Below are 18,107 nucleotides of genomic sequence, written 5' to 3' on the forward strand. Positions count from 1 at the left end.
AGACTGGTGTAAAAGCGCAAGGAAATTTATGCGGCGGATAGGAGGCGGCTGGCTTGACCGCGGCTCACAAATGACGGCTCACTTTACCGCGGTCAAAAAACTTTGAGGTGAGGAGGTATTTTGTCATTTTTATAGATCAGAGCAATTATATGTGTTGTTGTATTAAAAAGTCACACATTATTAGTCCTTTAAAATCTATCATCTGCTTTTAAATAGCAAGCTAAAGCCATGCGCTGGCTAGCTTGGTGCTGAATGGATGATCGAGCATGCATCAGGATTTAAAATGAAGAGCAGTTCAGAGTGAGTTTGATATCGATGTGGTTCAGTTTTGTTCTCACGTTTACAGTGGCGTGCTCACTATTGCGCAGGGTACCTGTTGGAAAATCTTGCACAGAAAGACTGCGGGTCTTTTAAAAGATGTGGGGGGCTTATGGTCTTTTTTAATCATATCAATCATACAGCCATTTAAATACAACCACAGAGTGTGGAATCAGTGTTTAAAATCCATGGTTTAAATACAAGGTAATTAATTCGTATTTCTAAATTTATTGATCTCTGTATCTTAAAATATATATATATATATAAAAAGTTCTACTTAAAATCAGAAGTTACCCGTTTTGAGTCATAGCCCTGGAGGAAAGATTACTTCAATGAACAACAGTTTGTCTTTTAATTAGGCCAATAAGCTTTTAATACTAGATTTTAACTGGGGATTCCTCTTCAAGACAGGACAGTAGATTTGCTGCTGAACCAATAAAGAGCCTGACCTGTCTGCTGATGTGGTCCTTTCAGGTTCATAATCCTAAACTAACTTTCAAAAAAAATGAGCACAAACAAGGTGACATCTGACTGACAAATCAAGGAATCTCTGTATGTATATGCACTAATTGTGATTGCAGAGTTTTTACTCACTCTGATGAGCAGCAGTCTCATACTTGGGGTCCTATTGAACCTCACAGATAGCACACTCTCCCTTGACCTCATTATGATGTCTTCAGTTCAGATACTTCTGTGTGGAGTTTGCATACTTCCCTCTGTGTCTGCACAGGTTCTCCCCGAGTACCCCGACTTCCTGCCACAGTCTAAAGACATGCATGTTAGGTTAATTGCTGATTATAAGTTGGTCATACTTGTAAGTGTGAGCATGACTGATTGCCTCTCCTTGTTAGCTCATAATAGACTGCTGAGTTGTCCAGAATGTACCCCGCCTCTCACCTAGTAACGCCTGGGATAGGCTCCAGTCCCCCACCGACCTGAGTTTGATTAGCGGTGGTTAAAGAAATCCCAGCAGTTAGCTGGATATAGGAAACAAACGTATTTTATGGAGATGTCACATGAGGTGACATAAGGAGGTAAAAGCAGTATCTTAAGTGATTTAAAGACCTTCTAGTGTTGACATCAGACAAAGCTCCAGCTTCACCTCAAATTCTTTAAACATGTAATCCTTCAGGAGCATTTGTCTGCTTGCTTTTAAATTTTGAGTTGAGAAGAGGATGGGAAAGGAACTATATGATTTCACTGCTTCTCTTCATTTGCGTGTTTGCACTGGTGTATTGGAGGTTGTATAGTCATATGTTAAACATAGTCCATCTTTGTTTGGTAAACGTTATCTGTGTTTAGTTGTTGGAGGCTTGTGAAAGGCATTTGCAGCTATAAAACATGCATTCAGAACACAGAAAAATCTTTCTGACAGAGGTATATACACCAATCATTTATAGCATTATAAGCGCCTGCCTAATATTGTGGCAGCCCCCATTTTGCTGCCAAAACAGCACTGAGCCATTGAGGCATGGACTCCACTGAAGGCGTGCTGTGGTATCTGGCACCAAGATGTTAACAACAGAACCTTTAAGTTCTGTAAGTCATGAGGTGAGGCCTCCACAGATCAGACTTGTTTTTCCATCACATCCCACAGTTCCTCGATTGCATTGAGGAACTGTGGAATTTGGAGGCCAAGTCAACACCTCAAACTCATTGTTGTGCTTCTAGAGGCCACAGCTATCAGGGAGTACCGTTTCCATGAATCAGTGTACGCAGTCTGCAACAATATTGGTGGTGTGTGTCAAGTTATCATCCACATGGATGGCAGGTCCTGAGGTTTCCTAGCAAAACTGTGCTTGAAGCATCACACTGGCTCTTGCTTTTTTCCCATAGCGCATCCTGGTGCCAGGTGATCTCCAGGTGAGCAACACATGCACCAGCCATCCACGTAAAGTAAAGGAAAACGTGATTCATTAGACCAGACCACCTTCTTCCACTCCTCCTTGGTCCAGTTCTGATTCTCACAGGCTCATTGTTCATGCTTTTGGCAGTAGAAAGGAGTCAGTATGGGCATCCTGACCGGTCTGAAGCTACACAGCCCACTACACAACAAAATGTGTATTCTGACTGTGTTCCATCAAAACCAGCATTAACTTTTTCAGCAGTTTAGCAGTAGGTTATCTGTTGGTTCGGGCGACCCTGTCGATGGTTCACCACTATCCTTTCCTTGGACCACTTTTGAAGGATACTTAGCACTGCAGACCGGGAACACCCCACAAGAGCTGCAGTTATGGGGATGCTCTCACGTAGTTGTCTAGCTCCCACAATTTGGCCCTTGTCAAACTCGCTCAAATCCTTACACTCGCCCATTTTTCCTTCTTCCAACACATCAACTTTGAAGACAAAGTGTTTACTCACTGATCTATCCCAACCACCGTCAGGTGCCGTGTTGAAGAGATGATTAGTGTAATTCATGACAGTGGTCATAATGACCTGATTGGTGTGTATTTAATCTCTTGGTGAAAAACTGACAGTTTCTGCACACCTTGCTGCACAAAATGATCCTTGAAATTGTTGCTCTGTGACCTAAGTATACACTTTACTGATCAGTATATGGGTCTAAATGGAAGGTTCAAAGCTCCCGGAATATGTAGGCTACAGATTTTTATAGTTTCTTCTTGGTTATTGCAGAGATCTATAAAAAAAAACAATCACAAACACAGTTTAGCAAAAATATCAAACAGCTTCTTGCTTATCCCTTATTTATTTATTTATTTATTTATTTATTTATTTATTTATTTATTTATTTATTTTTAGTCCAATCCTGGTACCTGAACATTTTTAAACACGTCTTTAGTTAAATGTATAAACAATGAAATTCAACCAAGACCTGACAACTGGCCCTTCAGCTGATCCTACTGTTGGGTAGTGGGGTGAGCTACAGTGGGGTGGCTGTAGCTCAGGTGGCAGAAGGTCGGTGGTTCGATCCCAGGCTGCCTCCTGGCTGCATGCCAAATATCCTTGGGCAAGATACTAACCCCATGTTTGCCTACCGGTGGTGGTCAGAGGGCCCGGTGGCGCCAGTGTCCGGCAGCCTTGCCTCTGTCAGTGCGCCCCAGGGCAGCTGTGGCTACAATGTAGCTTGCCAATGTGTGTGTGCCTTAACAATGGCTGTCAGGAAGCCATTGTTAAGGAAGTGAAACAGGGAGGTCAGGAGAGAGGCATAACAGTGAGTGTTTACGACTGTTGAACTGGGGTTGCATTTCAGCCAGTAGTGTTGGTAATCTCACCAAAATAGGTGTAATTATGAACTCAGAAAATACCATCATGTTTTGATCCACTATTCAGTACCACGTGGAAAACATCTAGTTGACAAAAAACATATTGGACTCACTCATTGTAAGACCATCAGTCATGGATGGGCCTCCCCAGAGCCCGAACCTCAACATTATTGAGGCAATGTGGGATCATTTTAACCGAGAACACTACACACAGGCAGCCAACATCCAAAGAAGAGATTTGAATGTCCTTCAAGAAGCCTGCAGAACTATTCCTGAAGACTGCTTAAAGAAATTAAAAGAAAGTTTGCCTAAGAGAGTTCAGAATGTGTTGAGAAATAAAGGTTGACTTTTAAACTCGCTAGAACTGTACTAATTCTGTTTTTGTCTTATATGCTGTTTTTTCCAAATGTATTTTCTTGAGAAATATAAAAAATGGGAGCGCCTCAAGACTTTTACACAGTATTTTAAATATACTTCTTAAGATTTAATTATTTTATGTTACCATAAAGTATTGAGGACATTCAGTATTTCAAAGATTAAACTTTTTCCTGCAAAATGAGAAAGTGAAGCAGAGACTAGTCAGTGTGCGGTTCCTTTGGGACGTGGATAATTCCTGGTAAACAGTGCCCTCTTCTGTCTCTATGGAGACAAGACACATGCTAAACCTGCTAGCATTGGCGCTAGCATCACCCAGCTGTTTCATCCATTTTGTTTAGCCTAGCTAAGCTGCGTGTATTTACAGTGCGGCAGAGATGGATGACGGCGACGAGCCAGGTTTAGTCCTCTCTCACAATACTTCGTCGGGCTCCAAGTCGGGTGGGGACAAGATGTTTTCCCTGAAGAAGTGGAATGCTGTAGCTATGTGGAGCTGGGACGTTGAGTGTGACACTTGTGCCATTTGCCGAGTACAAGTAATGGGTGAGTCCAAGGAGCTAACGGAGCTAACTTGGCTACTTGTACCTTTAAAACCCGAACGGCCCGGCGTGTGGAGGTACTCTAACATTGTTCTTCATTTTCAGATGCGTGTCTACGATGCCAGGCGGAAAATAAACAGGAGGACTGTGTTGGTAAGACCCTGCCAGCACTGACATATTTATTAGCAGCACAGACACTCGGCAGGTTAATCTATAGAAAAAAGGGGAAAAAAAGAAGAAGCTAACAGTAGCTAGTTGGAGCTGTTAGACAAACTCGTTGAGCCAGGCAAAATACAAGATAATAACCTTTTACTTCTTTCTTTTAAAATATAAAGCAGAGATTTTATATGACAATTTATTAGCATTTTGATATAAATATAAGGTATCAAAGGGCACCTAATCTAATCCTTGGGGTGCTATTTTTGCATGGTAAATGCCTTTAATGAATAGGACTGTCGTGTTTTGTTTTTAGCTTATTGTAAATGGTTTTTCAATATGTGCCACTTATGCTCTGCCTTTGTGTTTCAGTTGTGTGGGGAGAATGCAACCACTCCTTCCATAACTGCTGCATGTCCCTGTGGGTGAAGCAGAACAACCGCTGCCCCCTCTGCCAGCAGGACTGGGTGGTTCAGAGAATCGGCAAATAAGCTGCACATCCAGGTGGATTACACCTGCGTGCACCCCAAAGCGGTGACAGACTTGGCAGTGATCACTGCAGAGCCTTGTGCGGAGCCGCTGACACCGCAGTTGTCCTCCTGCTTATTGATTGCATGTTTTCAGTAGTCCCGGTACCAGAGGAAGGACAAAATGAAAGCTGCACAGACTGGTTACTCATGGAGCCCTGAAGAAGATGGATGAAATATGTTGAATTGTTTGGTCACTTGTTAGCTTTACATTGGTGTCTGTGGTGGTGTTTGGCACACCTTGAATATGTGACCCTTTTCTCTTCTTTTAAAAAAAAAAAAAGACAAGATCTGTAATATGTGGGGGGTTTTCAGTAAGAAGTTTGAATAAACTCTGTATGATATGATATGACTCACTGAACACTTTATTAGGTTTAGATGCTTGTTATCATCATCATATCTAGGCATGTAGGTGTAGTCTGTGATCTACAGAAATTCAAACAGCATCAGAATGAGGAAGAAAGGTGAAGTGATTTTGAATGTCTCATGATTATTGGTGGCAAACAAGGTAATCTGAGTATTTCACAAAATGCTAATATTCTGGGAAGATTTCTTGATGTCAGAGGAGTTTGGTCAGACTGCAGAGTATGCAGAAGAGCATCTCTGAATGCAGGTGCTGAACCTTAAAGCAGATGGGCTACAGCGGCAGAAGACCACCACCACCTTCTGTCAGCTAAGAACAGGAAGCTGAGGCTCCAGTTCAAACTGGGTGATGACAAAATGTTGGGGGAAAAAAAGTCCCCTGTTCAGATGAGTCTCAATTTCTGCTGCGAACATTCAGATGGTAGGGTTAGAATTTGGTATAAATTATAAACTGTATTCATCCAGTTTTTCATGCTATTCTGTCCATAAAGTAAAAGAGGAAACAGAAAATCCAGTCATGTATAATCTGAGGTTTTAAAAAAATTATATTCAGAATTAGTACACATGTTGGTTGTTTTAAAACAAGCAAAGATATTAAAGTGAGTCAAGGTGGCGTTTAAGTCTTCAGACGCTTTGTTAGCTGTTGGGAAAAATCAATTCCTGAGCTGCTACTGAGCCAATTATGACTCATTTAGTGAAGACTATAATAAAGTTATAATAAACCAAGTGTGCATACCAAATTGCATGCACATATAGCCTTGTCAGTGGCATTATACTCTCATGAAGAGTTCATTAACTCTACAATAACTTGTTAGGGTCCTTATCAGCCACCTCATCGTGTTATACTGGCAGCCCAATTACTGCACACAGTCACTTTGTAACTCCTATGAATAGACCAGGATAAAGCCTCTTAAGTTCAAACCACATAAGTTGCTTTCCCCGTGTGCCACATACGAATAAACCCTTAGCCACCAACAAATCCCTAAGGACGGTGGTGCTTTTAAGGACTCAAACATGCATGGCCCAAGAAGTGAGGGATGCTCAGGATGCAGGTGCTCAGTTGAGCGTAGAACTTGCAGATGGGTTAACGTCAGCGTTTTAAGTTCATCCACTGCCCGCTGGTGTGCCACAGGATCCATCCAGCATGGGTGACCTGCTAGGATTGGACAACTTGGTGGCCAACACCACCTACCTGAAGGCCCAGCAGATCGATCGCAACGAGCTGAGGAAACGGAGACTCTCCCTGACGCTGCCCAAGCTGAAGAAGACCTCTGCTCTCCAGGCAGCAGAGGGAGAGATGTACGAGTCACTCTGCGAGCAACAGCCTATCGGGAGCAAGCTGTTCCAGCAGTTTCTCCTGACCTCTAACGACCAGTACGCGGCTGCTGCTGAGTTTCTGGATGAGCTGAGCAAGTGGAGCTTTGCCGAAGATGAAAAAAGAGAAAAAGCCAAACAGACGATCCTCGCCAAGTTCTGCCAGTCTCAGTCTACGGGATTCCTGTCCTACTTCACCGAAGAGGATGCTGAAACATGCAAGGACTTATCAGACAGTAACTTTGATGAGGTGATTTTGGACCAGCTGAGAGAAGCCACTAGAGAGTTCCTGAAGAGAAGACCTTTCTCAGAGTACCTGAAAAGCCAGTTCTTCTACAGGTTTCTGCAGTGGAAGGAGTACGAGAGGCAGAAGATCACTGACAAATACTTTTATGAGTTCAGGACTCTTGGAAAAGGTGGCTTTGGTGAGGTGAGTGCCAAAAACATTAATGTCAGAATAAAAGTGTTTGGACAGTCAACGGATTTTCCTGCTACAGCCCAATAGCACGAAAGTGCGACTCACATTAGTGAGGCAGGCTACTAACTTAAATAATCCCCCTAAATCACCTCTACAGAATAATGTTATGTCGTACAATTTATTATTGTGTATTATATTGTATCCTTTGTCTTGTCTTCCTCACTTTAATCCTAAATGGTGGCTGCCGCTCCCCGAGGCTTGTTCTGGAGGTTTCTTCCTGTTAAGAGGGAGTTTTTCCTTCCCACTGTCTCCAAGTGCTTGCTCATAGGGAATCATCTGATTGTTGGTTTTCTCTATGATATTGTCTTTATCTTGCAACATAAAGCACCTTTAGGCTGTTGTGATAGCAACATGGCTAGTTTGTCCTTTAGAGCAGAAAGTAGCTCAAACATGTTTCATATTGATTTGTCATAAATTTGTCCGTCAGGTGTGCGCGGTGCAGGTGAAGCACACGGGCCAGATGTACGCCTGCAAGAAGCTGGATAAGAGGCGTTTGAAGAAGAAAGGCGGTGAGAGAATGGCTCTCGTGGAGAAGCAGATTCTGGAAAAGGTCAACAGCCTTTTTATCGTAAACCTGGCTTACGCTTACAACAGCAGACACCACCTGTGCCTGGTAATGGACCTGATGACTGGAGGAGACCTCAGGTTCCACATATACGACTTAGGGAAGAGAGGCATACGGATGAAGCGTGTGGTTTACTACACAGCCCAGATAACCAGTGGCCTCCTGCACTTGCACAACATGGGCATCGTGTACCGTGATATGAAGCCTGAAAATGTGCTGCTGGATGGTAAAGGACAATGTCGCCTGTCAGACCTCGGATTGGCTGTGGAGCTGTCCAAGGGCAAAATGATCTGCCAGAAGGTGAGTGTCTCTAGATTAGCCTTGACTTTCAGTGTCAGATATGTGCAGGATCAGAGGCTCTCTGTGGTTTGTGCAAGAGTAAGAAATTCTACTCTCCATACCAGAGAATCTCTTGTTTTATTGTCCTGCATGGCCACCCAATGCTTTGTATTATTTTTCTGCTTCACTAAGGAAATCCTCACTGACATTAACACTGAATTCTCTCACAGTGTGTTCACCTGCCATTCCAAGGAGCTTACCAGGAATAGATTTATTGACTCCCAGTCCTGCTCAGGCCAACAACGAATAAGTGCACAGCCCTGTGTAACCCAAATGAATCTCATTAAAAGGTGCCTGACCTCATCCACGGTTGGACGCTGCGTAGCCTGAGAAATGTAAGGTAGAGGTAGAGCAGGCCTCCACTCACTGGATGAGTCTCACAAGTGCCTATTAAAGCAGGCATGGTCACATACAGCCCACTTTGATCTGAGGTGTACAACTTGTGTTGTACAAAATGTAAAATGAAAAAAAAAAGGGAAAGTAATAAGCAAGAAATATATGTTGGCAGGTGCAGGTACAGGAGGACTCAAATGCCAGTGTGTAAAAAGAGGTTTTAGGTCTAGTTTTAAAGGACTGAGTGGAGGGAGCAGATTTGACTGTGAGGGGAACGCTGTTCCACAGTTTGGGAGCAACCAAAGAGAACACCCGGTCTCGTCTGAGTGGGGTCGTCTGATCAGAAGCATTCGATCTGCTGACCAGAGAGTTTAACTACTCGTTTATTTATTTAGTTTCAATATAAGTAGAGAAGTTCAACTTCAATCACATGTCTTGGTTTTTCTACCTGAAAAAGAAACGCTGCTGTAGGAAATGAAATCTCTCTTTGGGCTTAAATTTGTAAGAAATGTGTAAGATTACAGAAAACTGTGTGGTTGTTTAATTTTTCAGACAGTCTTGTAATTTTAAAATTCAAAGCTTTAGTTCATTTACAAAAAAAAATCTCATTTTCTTTCTTTATTTACTGTGGACTGAATAAAAAAAAACTACAATCTATAGAGCAGATATTGAAAAAACAGCTGTCATTTAATAATTTAGATTAGATGAAACTTTATTAATCCCTCGGGTGGGTTCCTCCGGGAAATTCAGAAATTCAGTTATTTATCGATTATTTAATTACATTTCTGCAGTAAAGATTGCAAATTTATACCCTTTTTCCAAATTTTCCAAAGCCATCCAGTGGGCCAGATTGTAGTGTTTACCAGGCCGATTCTGGTCCTTGGGCCTTACATTTGACACCCCCGCTTTAAAGGATCATCATTTTCTCTTTATCTTGTTTTGGTGCATTCTAGCATCTTCATTTTTATCTTGATGTTTTATTGTTTTTTGTTACATTCAATTAAACAGAAGCTGTATATCTTATCCAGCTTCTTCTTGTTGCAGATAACTGAAATAATTATTCAAACTATAAATGATTTGTTGGAGTAGATTATCATGTTGACGTTCATTCCCTGCTTTATAATGGTTTCAGAAAAAGGTCTTTTTTTAACCCTTGTGTGGTGTTCGTATTTTTGTTACTCAGCCAGTGTTCATGGGTCTGGTGGACCCGCTAGAGTTTTGGCTTTCCAAATTAACACTATCAAACAATTTTATGTTAAATTACTCAACAGATGTTTACTTCATCCCAATTACAAGACATATGAACAGCAAACATGGTTAATTTTTTCCCTTTACCTTTGTTAGATCACATTTATGAATTAATGTGCTTCTCGTTTTTCTTTTATATAAAATGTTATAAATAAATCAGTTATAATCAAGTGGAGTGAGTGGAAAGACACAACACATTTACACGTGAAAAAATAATTAATTGTTTAATTTTTCTTTTGAAAAAAACTGAACACGGGTCTCACAGACCCGAACACCATACAAGGGTTAACAGTTGTGTCTTTTGGATCTCGGACTTTAGTATTTCTGGCTATCAGAGACTGCTGTCTGTCAGCTCCACAACCAGCTCTTGAGCAAAATAATAAATACTTAAGTGCCCTAAACCTGCATTCTGTTCAATGGCCAGCAGGGGGCAACTCCTCTGTATGCAAAGGAAGTCAGACCCACAGAAGCCTTTGACAAAATTGTAACACCTGACAAGACCGTCAGTGATGCAAATATCTCATTAGCCGATCATTAATGCATTTAGACACAGAGAGAGAGTCAATGTGACCTAGTGAAGTTCAAACTGAGCACCAGAATGAACAAGAGAGGTGATGTAAATAAATTTGAATGTGGTGTGGTTGTTGGTGCCAAACAGGCTGGTCTGAGTGTTTCAAAGGCTGTTGGATCTGCTGGGATTTTCCCCACTCAAACATCTGCAGGGTTTGCAGAGCATGGTCTGAAAAGAGAAAACATCCTGTTCTCAGTTCTCTGGGTGAAAATACTTTGATGATGTCAGAGTGCCCCTCCTGTCAGCTGAGACCAGGAAACTGGGGCTACAATTTGCATCAGACGAGAAAAACATTTCCTGGTCTGATGAGTGTGGAGTTCTGCTGCGACAGACTTTGGTGTGAAGGACATGAAGCCTGGATCCATCCTGGCTTGTATCAACCCAGATAGCAAGGAGACGTGGTTTCAATGTTTAGTCAATATCAGGTGATTCCATTGAATCAACGATGAAATCTGATGTTGACCGAACGTCACTCTTGCACCCTTTTTTAATATTGAAACAACGTCATGTTTTGATATTGAATCACTCTTGAACAGCTTGTACACTTTGGGCCTTTAGGTGCCTATCAGAATCATAAATTGCTAAGGAAGCAGCAATGTTTTGTCGCCTTTTGTTAATTTCCTACCGTGATTATCCATTTCCCCCCATTTCTCCCACCCCATACTACATTCACACACCTCAGCAAATGACTGACAATTCTTTGGAGCTTAATTTAGTTGAATGCCACAACAAAATAACCCAAAAACCTGTAAACAATGAAAACCTAAATTCTCTTCTTGTGCCCTCTGTGTGTGGTCAGGCTGGTACGACTGGCTACATGGCCCCTGAGGTTCTGAAGCAGGAGAACTACCGCTACTCTGTGGACTGGTGGTCCCTGGGATGCAGCATTTATGAGATGGTGGCCGCCCGCTTGCCTTTCAGAGACTTCAGGGAGAAGGTGCAGAACGATGAGGTGACTCGCCGCACCCTGGAGGACGAGTGCAAGTTTGAACACAAATCCTTCGATGCTCCCACCAAAGATATTATCAGCCGCTTCCTCAAGAAGAGGGTGGCGCGTCGCTTTGGGTGCCAGTAAGAAAAACACTGAAAGTTTGAATGGTCTAGATGTAATGGAGCGAAGTCGCCCGGCAGCAGAAAAAGTCTCACTTCCTTTTTTTTTACTTATGAAAACATGCCATGGCTCTTGGTGTGGTTTTTACAAGAAATGGGACCAGGAAGTCTTTAATAAACAGAAATAAATATTTCAGCATTCTGAGGAGAAACAGTGTAGTGTGGGTTCTCAGCTCATGTTTGTCTTAAGCGCTTGAAACGAATGCAGCTGGATTTCTTTTTGCTTTTTGCTTTGTCCCCTCTCATCAAACAGGCTTCCTCAGTTCTAAGAACTGTCCGACATATTTAACCCCTGCTTGTAGATTTTCCTGCGCTCACTTATCCAACACCAAATCCAGTCAGTTTACAGAACTGAGGAAGTCTCTTGAATGAGAGGTGAAACATCTCCACGAACCAAAGGGGCCTTCATAAGAAGCACTTAAGACAATCCTGAGTAGAGATTGCTCGATTTCGACCACAAATGATAGAAAAAAGCATCAACGTGAACACTGATGAAGTACTACAACCACACCAACACAAGGGGGCGCTAAATTTGTTCAAAAAGGAAATTATTACCTGAGCGAAAACGAAGGCACCGACTTGAATGTGCTTTGATTTTTATTTTGTGACTTTCAAACTTCTCTGCTTCAGTTTATTTTTATATTTTTAACTTGTCGTCTTAAGTTCTCTCCAAGCATCACAACAAAGGGAGGGTGTGTCCTCGAAGCCTTTCAGAGGAACTTTGTGACCATCAGCTCTGCTTTTGGTCCTCTCCAGCAGCTCCATGTGACAAAAATGTACTTTGTGTGATTCTTTACATTCTCCAATTATAAAAATTTGTAGCCTATGAAACAAATTTCATATGTTTATATTTATATATTGGATGCATAAACGTTCATGGTCAGTCCTGAGTTTCCCAAGGAGCCAATGAGAAAAGTTAACAACAGAGCACGAACAGATTTTTTTGCTTTTCCTGCCAACACAGCTGGCTGATCTGCAGCTGGACCCATTTATTTTTCTACTTTTACTATTTTTAAAGCCATTCAGCTGCTCTGAGTTTTATTTGTTAGCAAAGAAGGCTATTTTTAATTCGCTTCATTTGCACAAACTTACAGAGCCGCTTATAGGTATAGCTTCATAGCGGCTCTGTAATTACATAAATGCAAGAAGAACATGTGTTTATTGTATTGACAGTGAAACTTTAGGTCACTGGAGTTACGTGTTTTCAATAATTTCAATTATTTAAACTCCTCAGTAATGTGTCACCTTCATTATAACCTCTGAGTCAAGATAAGTGCAGAAAGGTTGAAGCTGGATGGAGTGGTGTAGAATATGGGTGTAAAAATAAAAAATCAACAGAAGGGGAAGCGAGGCAGATGATTCTGAATGCGTGGCAATAACTTCTCGTCACATATTTCTGACATGTTTTGTGTTAATGGACAAGGCATTTCTCTGAATGCCTCAAAGTAACACTTCCTCTTAATCCATCACCTTTAGAGGCGATGACCCACGAAGCCACGAGTTCTTCAACAGCATCAACTTCCACCGACTGGAGGCGGGCCTGCTGGAGGCCCCCTGGGTGCCAAAGCCCAACGTGGTCTACGCCAAAGACGCGGACGAGTTCAAGGACAACTCTGACATCAAGGACGTCACGTTTGACACCAAGGATGAGAAGTTCTTCAGGGAGTTCAGCACGGGCGCAGTGTCCATGCAGTGGCAGAAGGAGATGATTGACAGCGGCGTGTTTGACGAGCTGAACAGCGCCGCGGTCATCCAACGCGACCGAGAGACTGCGTGGAAAACCAGGCTGTGCGTCCTTTTCTAAGCACACTCACAGGAGGAATTTTGGACACTTGAATATGCACAGATGTCCTTAAATCGAAGTGCCTTCAATTATGTGCCTCGGAAACCTTTTTACGCGTGCCCTTTTTCCTTAACCTCAGTACATTTCCCCACATAAATAATTTCATTATGCAGCCACAGCCAAACATAATAGGACATTAGTAGCTGCAGTAAAATAAACTTGCAGTATTAATGCCCAGATGGAAAACATGCTGACATTGTACTGCAGCTGCGGCTTTATACTTTGCCCTCTGTTCCCGGTGAGACAGCAGATCCCAGCACCTTCATAGTTTCCATTACATCACTTGGCAATTTTTGGCAGGCAGCTGTTTACGTGTGTTTGTAAACAAGCTCCATAATGGCTGTGTGTCATCACACTAATGCGCCACCTTTCTATTAGTGGCCCACGTTTCACACGGGACCTCTGAAGAGCCCTTCTTCTTTCCCCCTCTGATGAGCTCCTGCTCAGGGTCGCGCTGATGAAGTCTCTCAGCGCACCACTGAGCGCCGCCAGACGCTCACGGAGTTCGCTCAACCTCCCGCGGCACTCATCATCATCATCCCCATTATCCCGCGCTGCTTTGGTATTTACAAGCACTGGATGACTCGTTCACTAATTTTAACGACCGAGGGAGACAAATTGTCGTACATGCACAAAGTTTTTTCCACTTGAGAACATGTTAACATAGATTTTCTGGCACCATCGAGCCAACGCCAAACCCCTTTACAGCCCCCTCAAATCACCCTTTGTTTATGCACAAACCCCTTGTTACTGTGCTCAGTGCACAGCAACAACAACAACAAAAAGTAGGCTGTTTGAGAAAACCTTTCACACACAAGTTGCCTTTAAGTCAAGTCAAGTCAAGTCAAGTCAAGTCAAGTCAACTTTATTTGTCAATTCTGCCACATGTACAGGACATACACAGAATAGAAATTGCGTTACTCTCAAACCCTAGTGATTAGAAAAATGCAAATAAAATAATTAAAAAGTAAAAATTTAAATAAATACAATACAATTTTACGTATAACAAAAAAAAAGCTATGCAATATACAATATACAATATTCAAGTAAGAAGGCATAGTGGTGCAAAATAGGCAAATAGTGCAAATGGGGATTTAGTAGTGTACGGTAAGAGATAGTGTAACAACAAAGGCTTATGAGGTCCAATGCTTAAGCAGTCCAATGCTCCACAAAGTGACTGGAGCAGGCCAGTGAGTGCGTCAGAGAGTGAGTGTGTGTGTGTGTGTGACAGAGTTCAGTGAGACCGTGGTGGAGAAGAGGGGAGAGGGGGGCAGAATCGGGAGGGAGTTTAGCTTCCTGACAGCCTGATGGATGAAGCTGTCCTTCAGTCTGCTGGTCCTGGCCTGGAGACTCCGCAGTCTCCTCCCTGACGGCAGCAGCTTGAAGAAGCTTTGCATTGGGTGCGTGGGATCAGCCGCTATGCAAAGGGCTTTTTTAGTGAGACGGGTGCTGTAAATGTCCTGGAGGGAGGGGAGAGAGACACCAATGATCCTCTCTGCAGCTCTCACTATGCGTTGGAGGGATCTATGGCAGGACGCATTGCAGGCTCCAAACCACACAGTGATGCAGCTCGACAGGATGCTCTCGATGGTGCCTCTGTAGAAAGTGTACATGATGGGGGCTGGAGCTCCTGCTCTTCTTAGTTTGCGGAGAAAGAAGAGACGCTGCTGTGATTTCTTGGCCAGTGCTGTGGTGTTGTACGTCCAGGAGAGATCCTCTGTGATGTGCACACCCAAGAACTTGGTGCTGCTCACTCTCTCCACAGACGCTCCGTCAATGGTCAGAGGAGCATGTTGGGTGTGCATTCTCCTGAAGTCCACAACAATCTCCTTCGTCTTCTCCACATTCAGAGAGAGATTGTTGTGGAGAAGACGAGGATCCATAGTTTCTTCTGATTCATGACTGAAGACTCAGGTTGAAGTAAATCAACGGACTGTTACTGCTAATCAATCGTTGCAGAGTCTACTGTAGCTTCTGCTTGGAAAACAGCAGATTTCAGGGGGGCAGGTTTGGCCTTTAGGCTACCAGAATCCCCTAGGTGTCTTATTTTTGACTTATTTTTACTTATAAACTTTTAAACAACTGCAACTTAAGAAAAGTGGTGGGCAGATCGATCCAGATATCGATATTCTAGATACCAATGCTGGTATTGGTATCCGACCGATACTGGCACTATAGAATCGATACTTTAGTTTTTGAAAATGAAAAAATAAATTCCAAAAATGTCTGTGAATGTAATAACCAACAGAAGTTGACCCAAACTGCTTTAAAGACAGGCACAAGACAGTCTCCAAAAACATTCAGATTTAAAATACATAAAAAGCTAAAAGTTGTGTTTTGTTGTGTAAAATAATTATTGTGGAAAGTAAAAATCACAGTGATTTAGTGGTCATTAAAATGTGCTCAGAATTTCCAAATTGATGCTGATTGTTCTCATTAATAATGGCACGCTGCTCCCCTACAGAAGCTGGCTTTATAGGTTAAAAGTATTGGTACTTGGTATTAGTATATACTTAGTATTGGATCAGTACATACTACTACTGCAGTATCGCACACCAGCAAATAGAAAAAACATCACAATAACTAAACAAAAACAAAACAAAAAGTTTCACAAAGCACAACGGAACAGTTTTTGGGGAGACAATAAGGTGATGGACCAGACGCGGATGTGACAAGCTAACAGTAAATAGCTAATACCAAACATGTTTCTACAGTATTACATGAATCATGTGACTAAAATTGACACGCATCACAGCTCATCTGTCACGTTATTCTGTCCCCGAAAACATTTCCGTTGTGTTTTTCTATCTGCTTCTGTTTTCTTAAGTTGCAGTGCATTTGACCTCTCAGGGCCACCGTACCTTAGTGCCAAACAATGCCAATCATGTTTTGTAATGCATTTCTGAACACAGAAATGTGCTTTTCTTGCAGTTTAGATGATATGCTCTTGTACTTTCAACAACATATTTTGGTTTGCAAGGATTTTATGGATCATCTTTTTTGCTACTGATGCTGGCAAACCTTTTTTTTAACAAGCTGTGATGAAAGAAAATAAAAGCAAATTTCCAAAAAGCTTGAGTGAAATAAAGTTATTTCCCTGTCCTCCTGCCGCTGATGATTTCTGCAAACAAGTGAGTCACAAGAGCGATGACATGTGAAGTTACAGGTCGAAAGCTACGCAGTCATTGTGATTATCCTCTTGTTGCTCATCTCACGGTTGCAGATCTCATCTGTCATCATTTATCCAAGCAGCCCGGTGTCGATCTGAAAAACAGAGCTTGTGTCTTCAGTTACATCATGTTGCTTCAATATTTGATTCGGATTGCTTCATCTGTCACTGTCAGCGTAACCCTCCAAAACAAAAAACAAACCCCTCAGCACGTTTAGGTAATGAGGGACACATAAACATGTGTTGCGCTAATTCCTGCACGGGCAGGGGAGAGGCAACCTTACAGGGCGGAGGAGTGGCCCCCCCTTCACGCTCCACTGTCACAAGATTAGAGGGTGCTTCAAGATGGAAATCGTGGCTGTGAAGGCAGAGTGGGGAGTCCACTGTGGACGACGTGACGACAAGGCAAACTCGGCAGAAGGTCGCCAGGAACATGTTTTTACCAGGCGCGTACAAGCTGCTGCCAGGGTTTAGTTCCCCACGGCCCAGCGCTGTAATGCTGCCCTCCAATTCACAAACAGCACAAACAACTCTGCAACACACACACAACATGTACTATAAAACATTTGCACTCAGGCATGCAAATACACACTGGTGCACGCACCTTTCTGCATCTGTAGCACCGATTGTGCAGAAGAAGATGTGCACAGATCCCACAGAAGACTTTCACGCACTCTCTCTCTGATCCACACACACATACACACACATACACAATCTTATTACCTCTGTAGAAGCAGGTGTGGGGTTTTAGAGATCAAAGCAGGACAGGGTGTAATTTGGTATCTGCGTTTGTTACATGCCCATGCTCTGGATTCACATCAAAGGCATGTGCCACACTTCAGTTCTGCCCTGGCATCCTCGGGATGGTATCACACCACTGATATCGCTGCTTTTTCCCCTTTTTTGGCTCTGCGTGCGTATGTGTGCGTGTTCTTCAAAAGGCGTAAACATGAAAATTACACCGAGCGATGTTTATATTCGCACCTCTATGTGTGTGTGCGTGTGAGTGTTTGGGATAGGTGAGAAAATGGTTAAATAGTAGAGACAGAGAGGCCATTGTCTGCTGAAGGAAAGCGAGAGCCAGCCATGAGGGAGAGAATGAAGAAGGAAGAGAGCTGTCTCGTACTCAAAGCTGGTGTGAGGTCTATATTTTTAGGATTAAAGTCTGTTTTTAAATGGTTGAAATCTTTTCTTTTTCTTCCTTCTAGGCAAATTTCACGCCATTCAGCGTAACAAAAATATAGAAAAATTTGAACCGAGAATCGAGCACCAGATCAGGACTGAGATCCTCATCCCGCTGAGCTGCCAGTGTGAGCCTCACTGCTACAGCCCAGAAAGTCTTTTGCTCTTTTGGTTCACGTTCAATTTTCTAAGCTTCATTGCTTGAATTCTTAACATTTCCACAAATAAGTGAATTCGTGCTTGGCGGTCCAACAGAAACAGAGCGTGTGTGTGCATGATGTTCTTCCCCACTGAGGCCCAGTGGGTAGTTTCCATGGTGCCCAGACCTCAGACCCCTTCCAGTGCCAGGGGGTGGACAACGTCATGGACAAGGCATACACACACACACACACACACACACACACACACACACACACACACACACACACACACACACACACACACACACACACA

General features: G+C 42.7%; 2 protein-coding genes across 2 annotated transcripts; both read left to right on the forward strand.

The window, feature by feature from the left end:
• Nucleotides 1-4,244: 4,244 nt before the first annotated feature.
• On the forward strand, nt 4,245-5,486 carry rnf7 (ring finger protein 7). The gene is made up of 3 exons (XM_080888209.1): nt 4,245-4,460; nt 4,562-4,609; nt 4,985-5,486. Exons 1-3 carry the CDS (start codon nt 4,295-4,297, stop codon nt 5,101-5,103), a joined length of 333 nt encoding a protein of 110 aa, XP_080744335.1. The 5' UTR covers nt 4,245-4,294; the 3' UTR covers nt 5,104-5,486.
• A 151-nt stretch (nt 5,487-5,637) lies between these two features.
• On the forward strand, nt 5,638-16,329 carry grk7b (G protein-coupled receptor kinase 7b). Its single transcript, XM_080888208.1, has 4 exons — nt 5,638-7,246; nt 7,722-8,159; nt 11,150-11,421; nt 12,937-16,329. Exons 1-4 carry the CDS (start codon nt 6,647-6,649, stop codon nt 13,262-13,264), a joined length of 1,638 nt encoding a protein of 545 aa, XP_080744334.1. The 5' UTR covers nt 5,638-6,646; the 3' UTR covers nt 13,265-16,329.
• The last annotated feature ends 1,778 nt before the right edge of the window (nt 16,330-18,107 follow it).

The sequence above is a fragment of the Rhamphochromis sp. 'chilingali' genome, assembly GCF_963969265.1.
Source record: "Rhamphochromis sp. 'chilingali' genome assembly, chromosome: 8".
Taxonomy (NCBI): Eukaryota; Metazoa; Chordata; class Actinopteri; order Cichliformes; family Cichlidae; genus Rhamphochromis; species Rhamphochromis sp. 'chilingali'.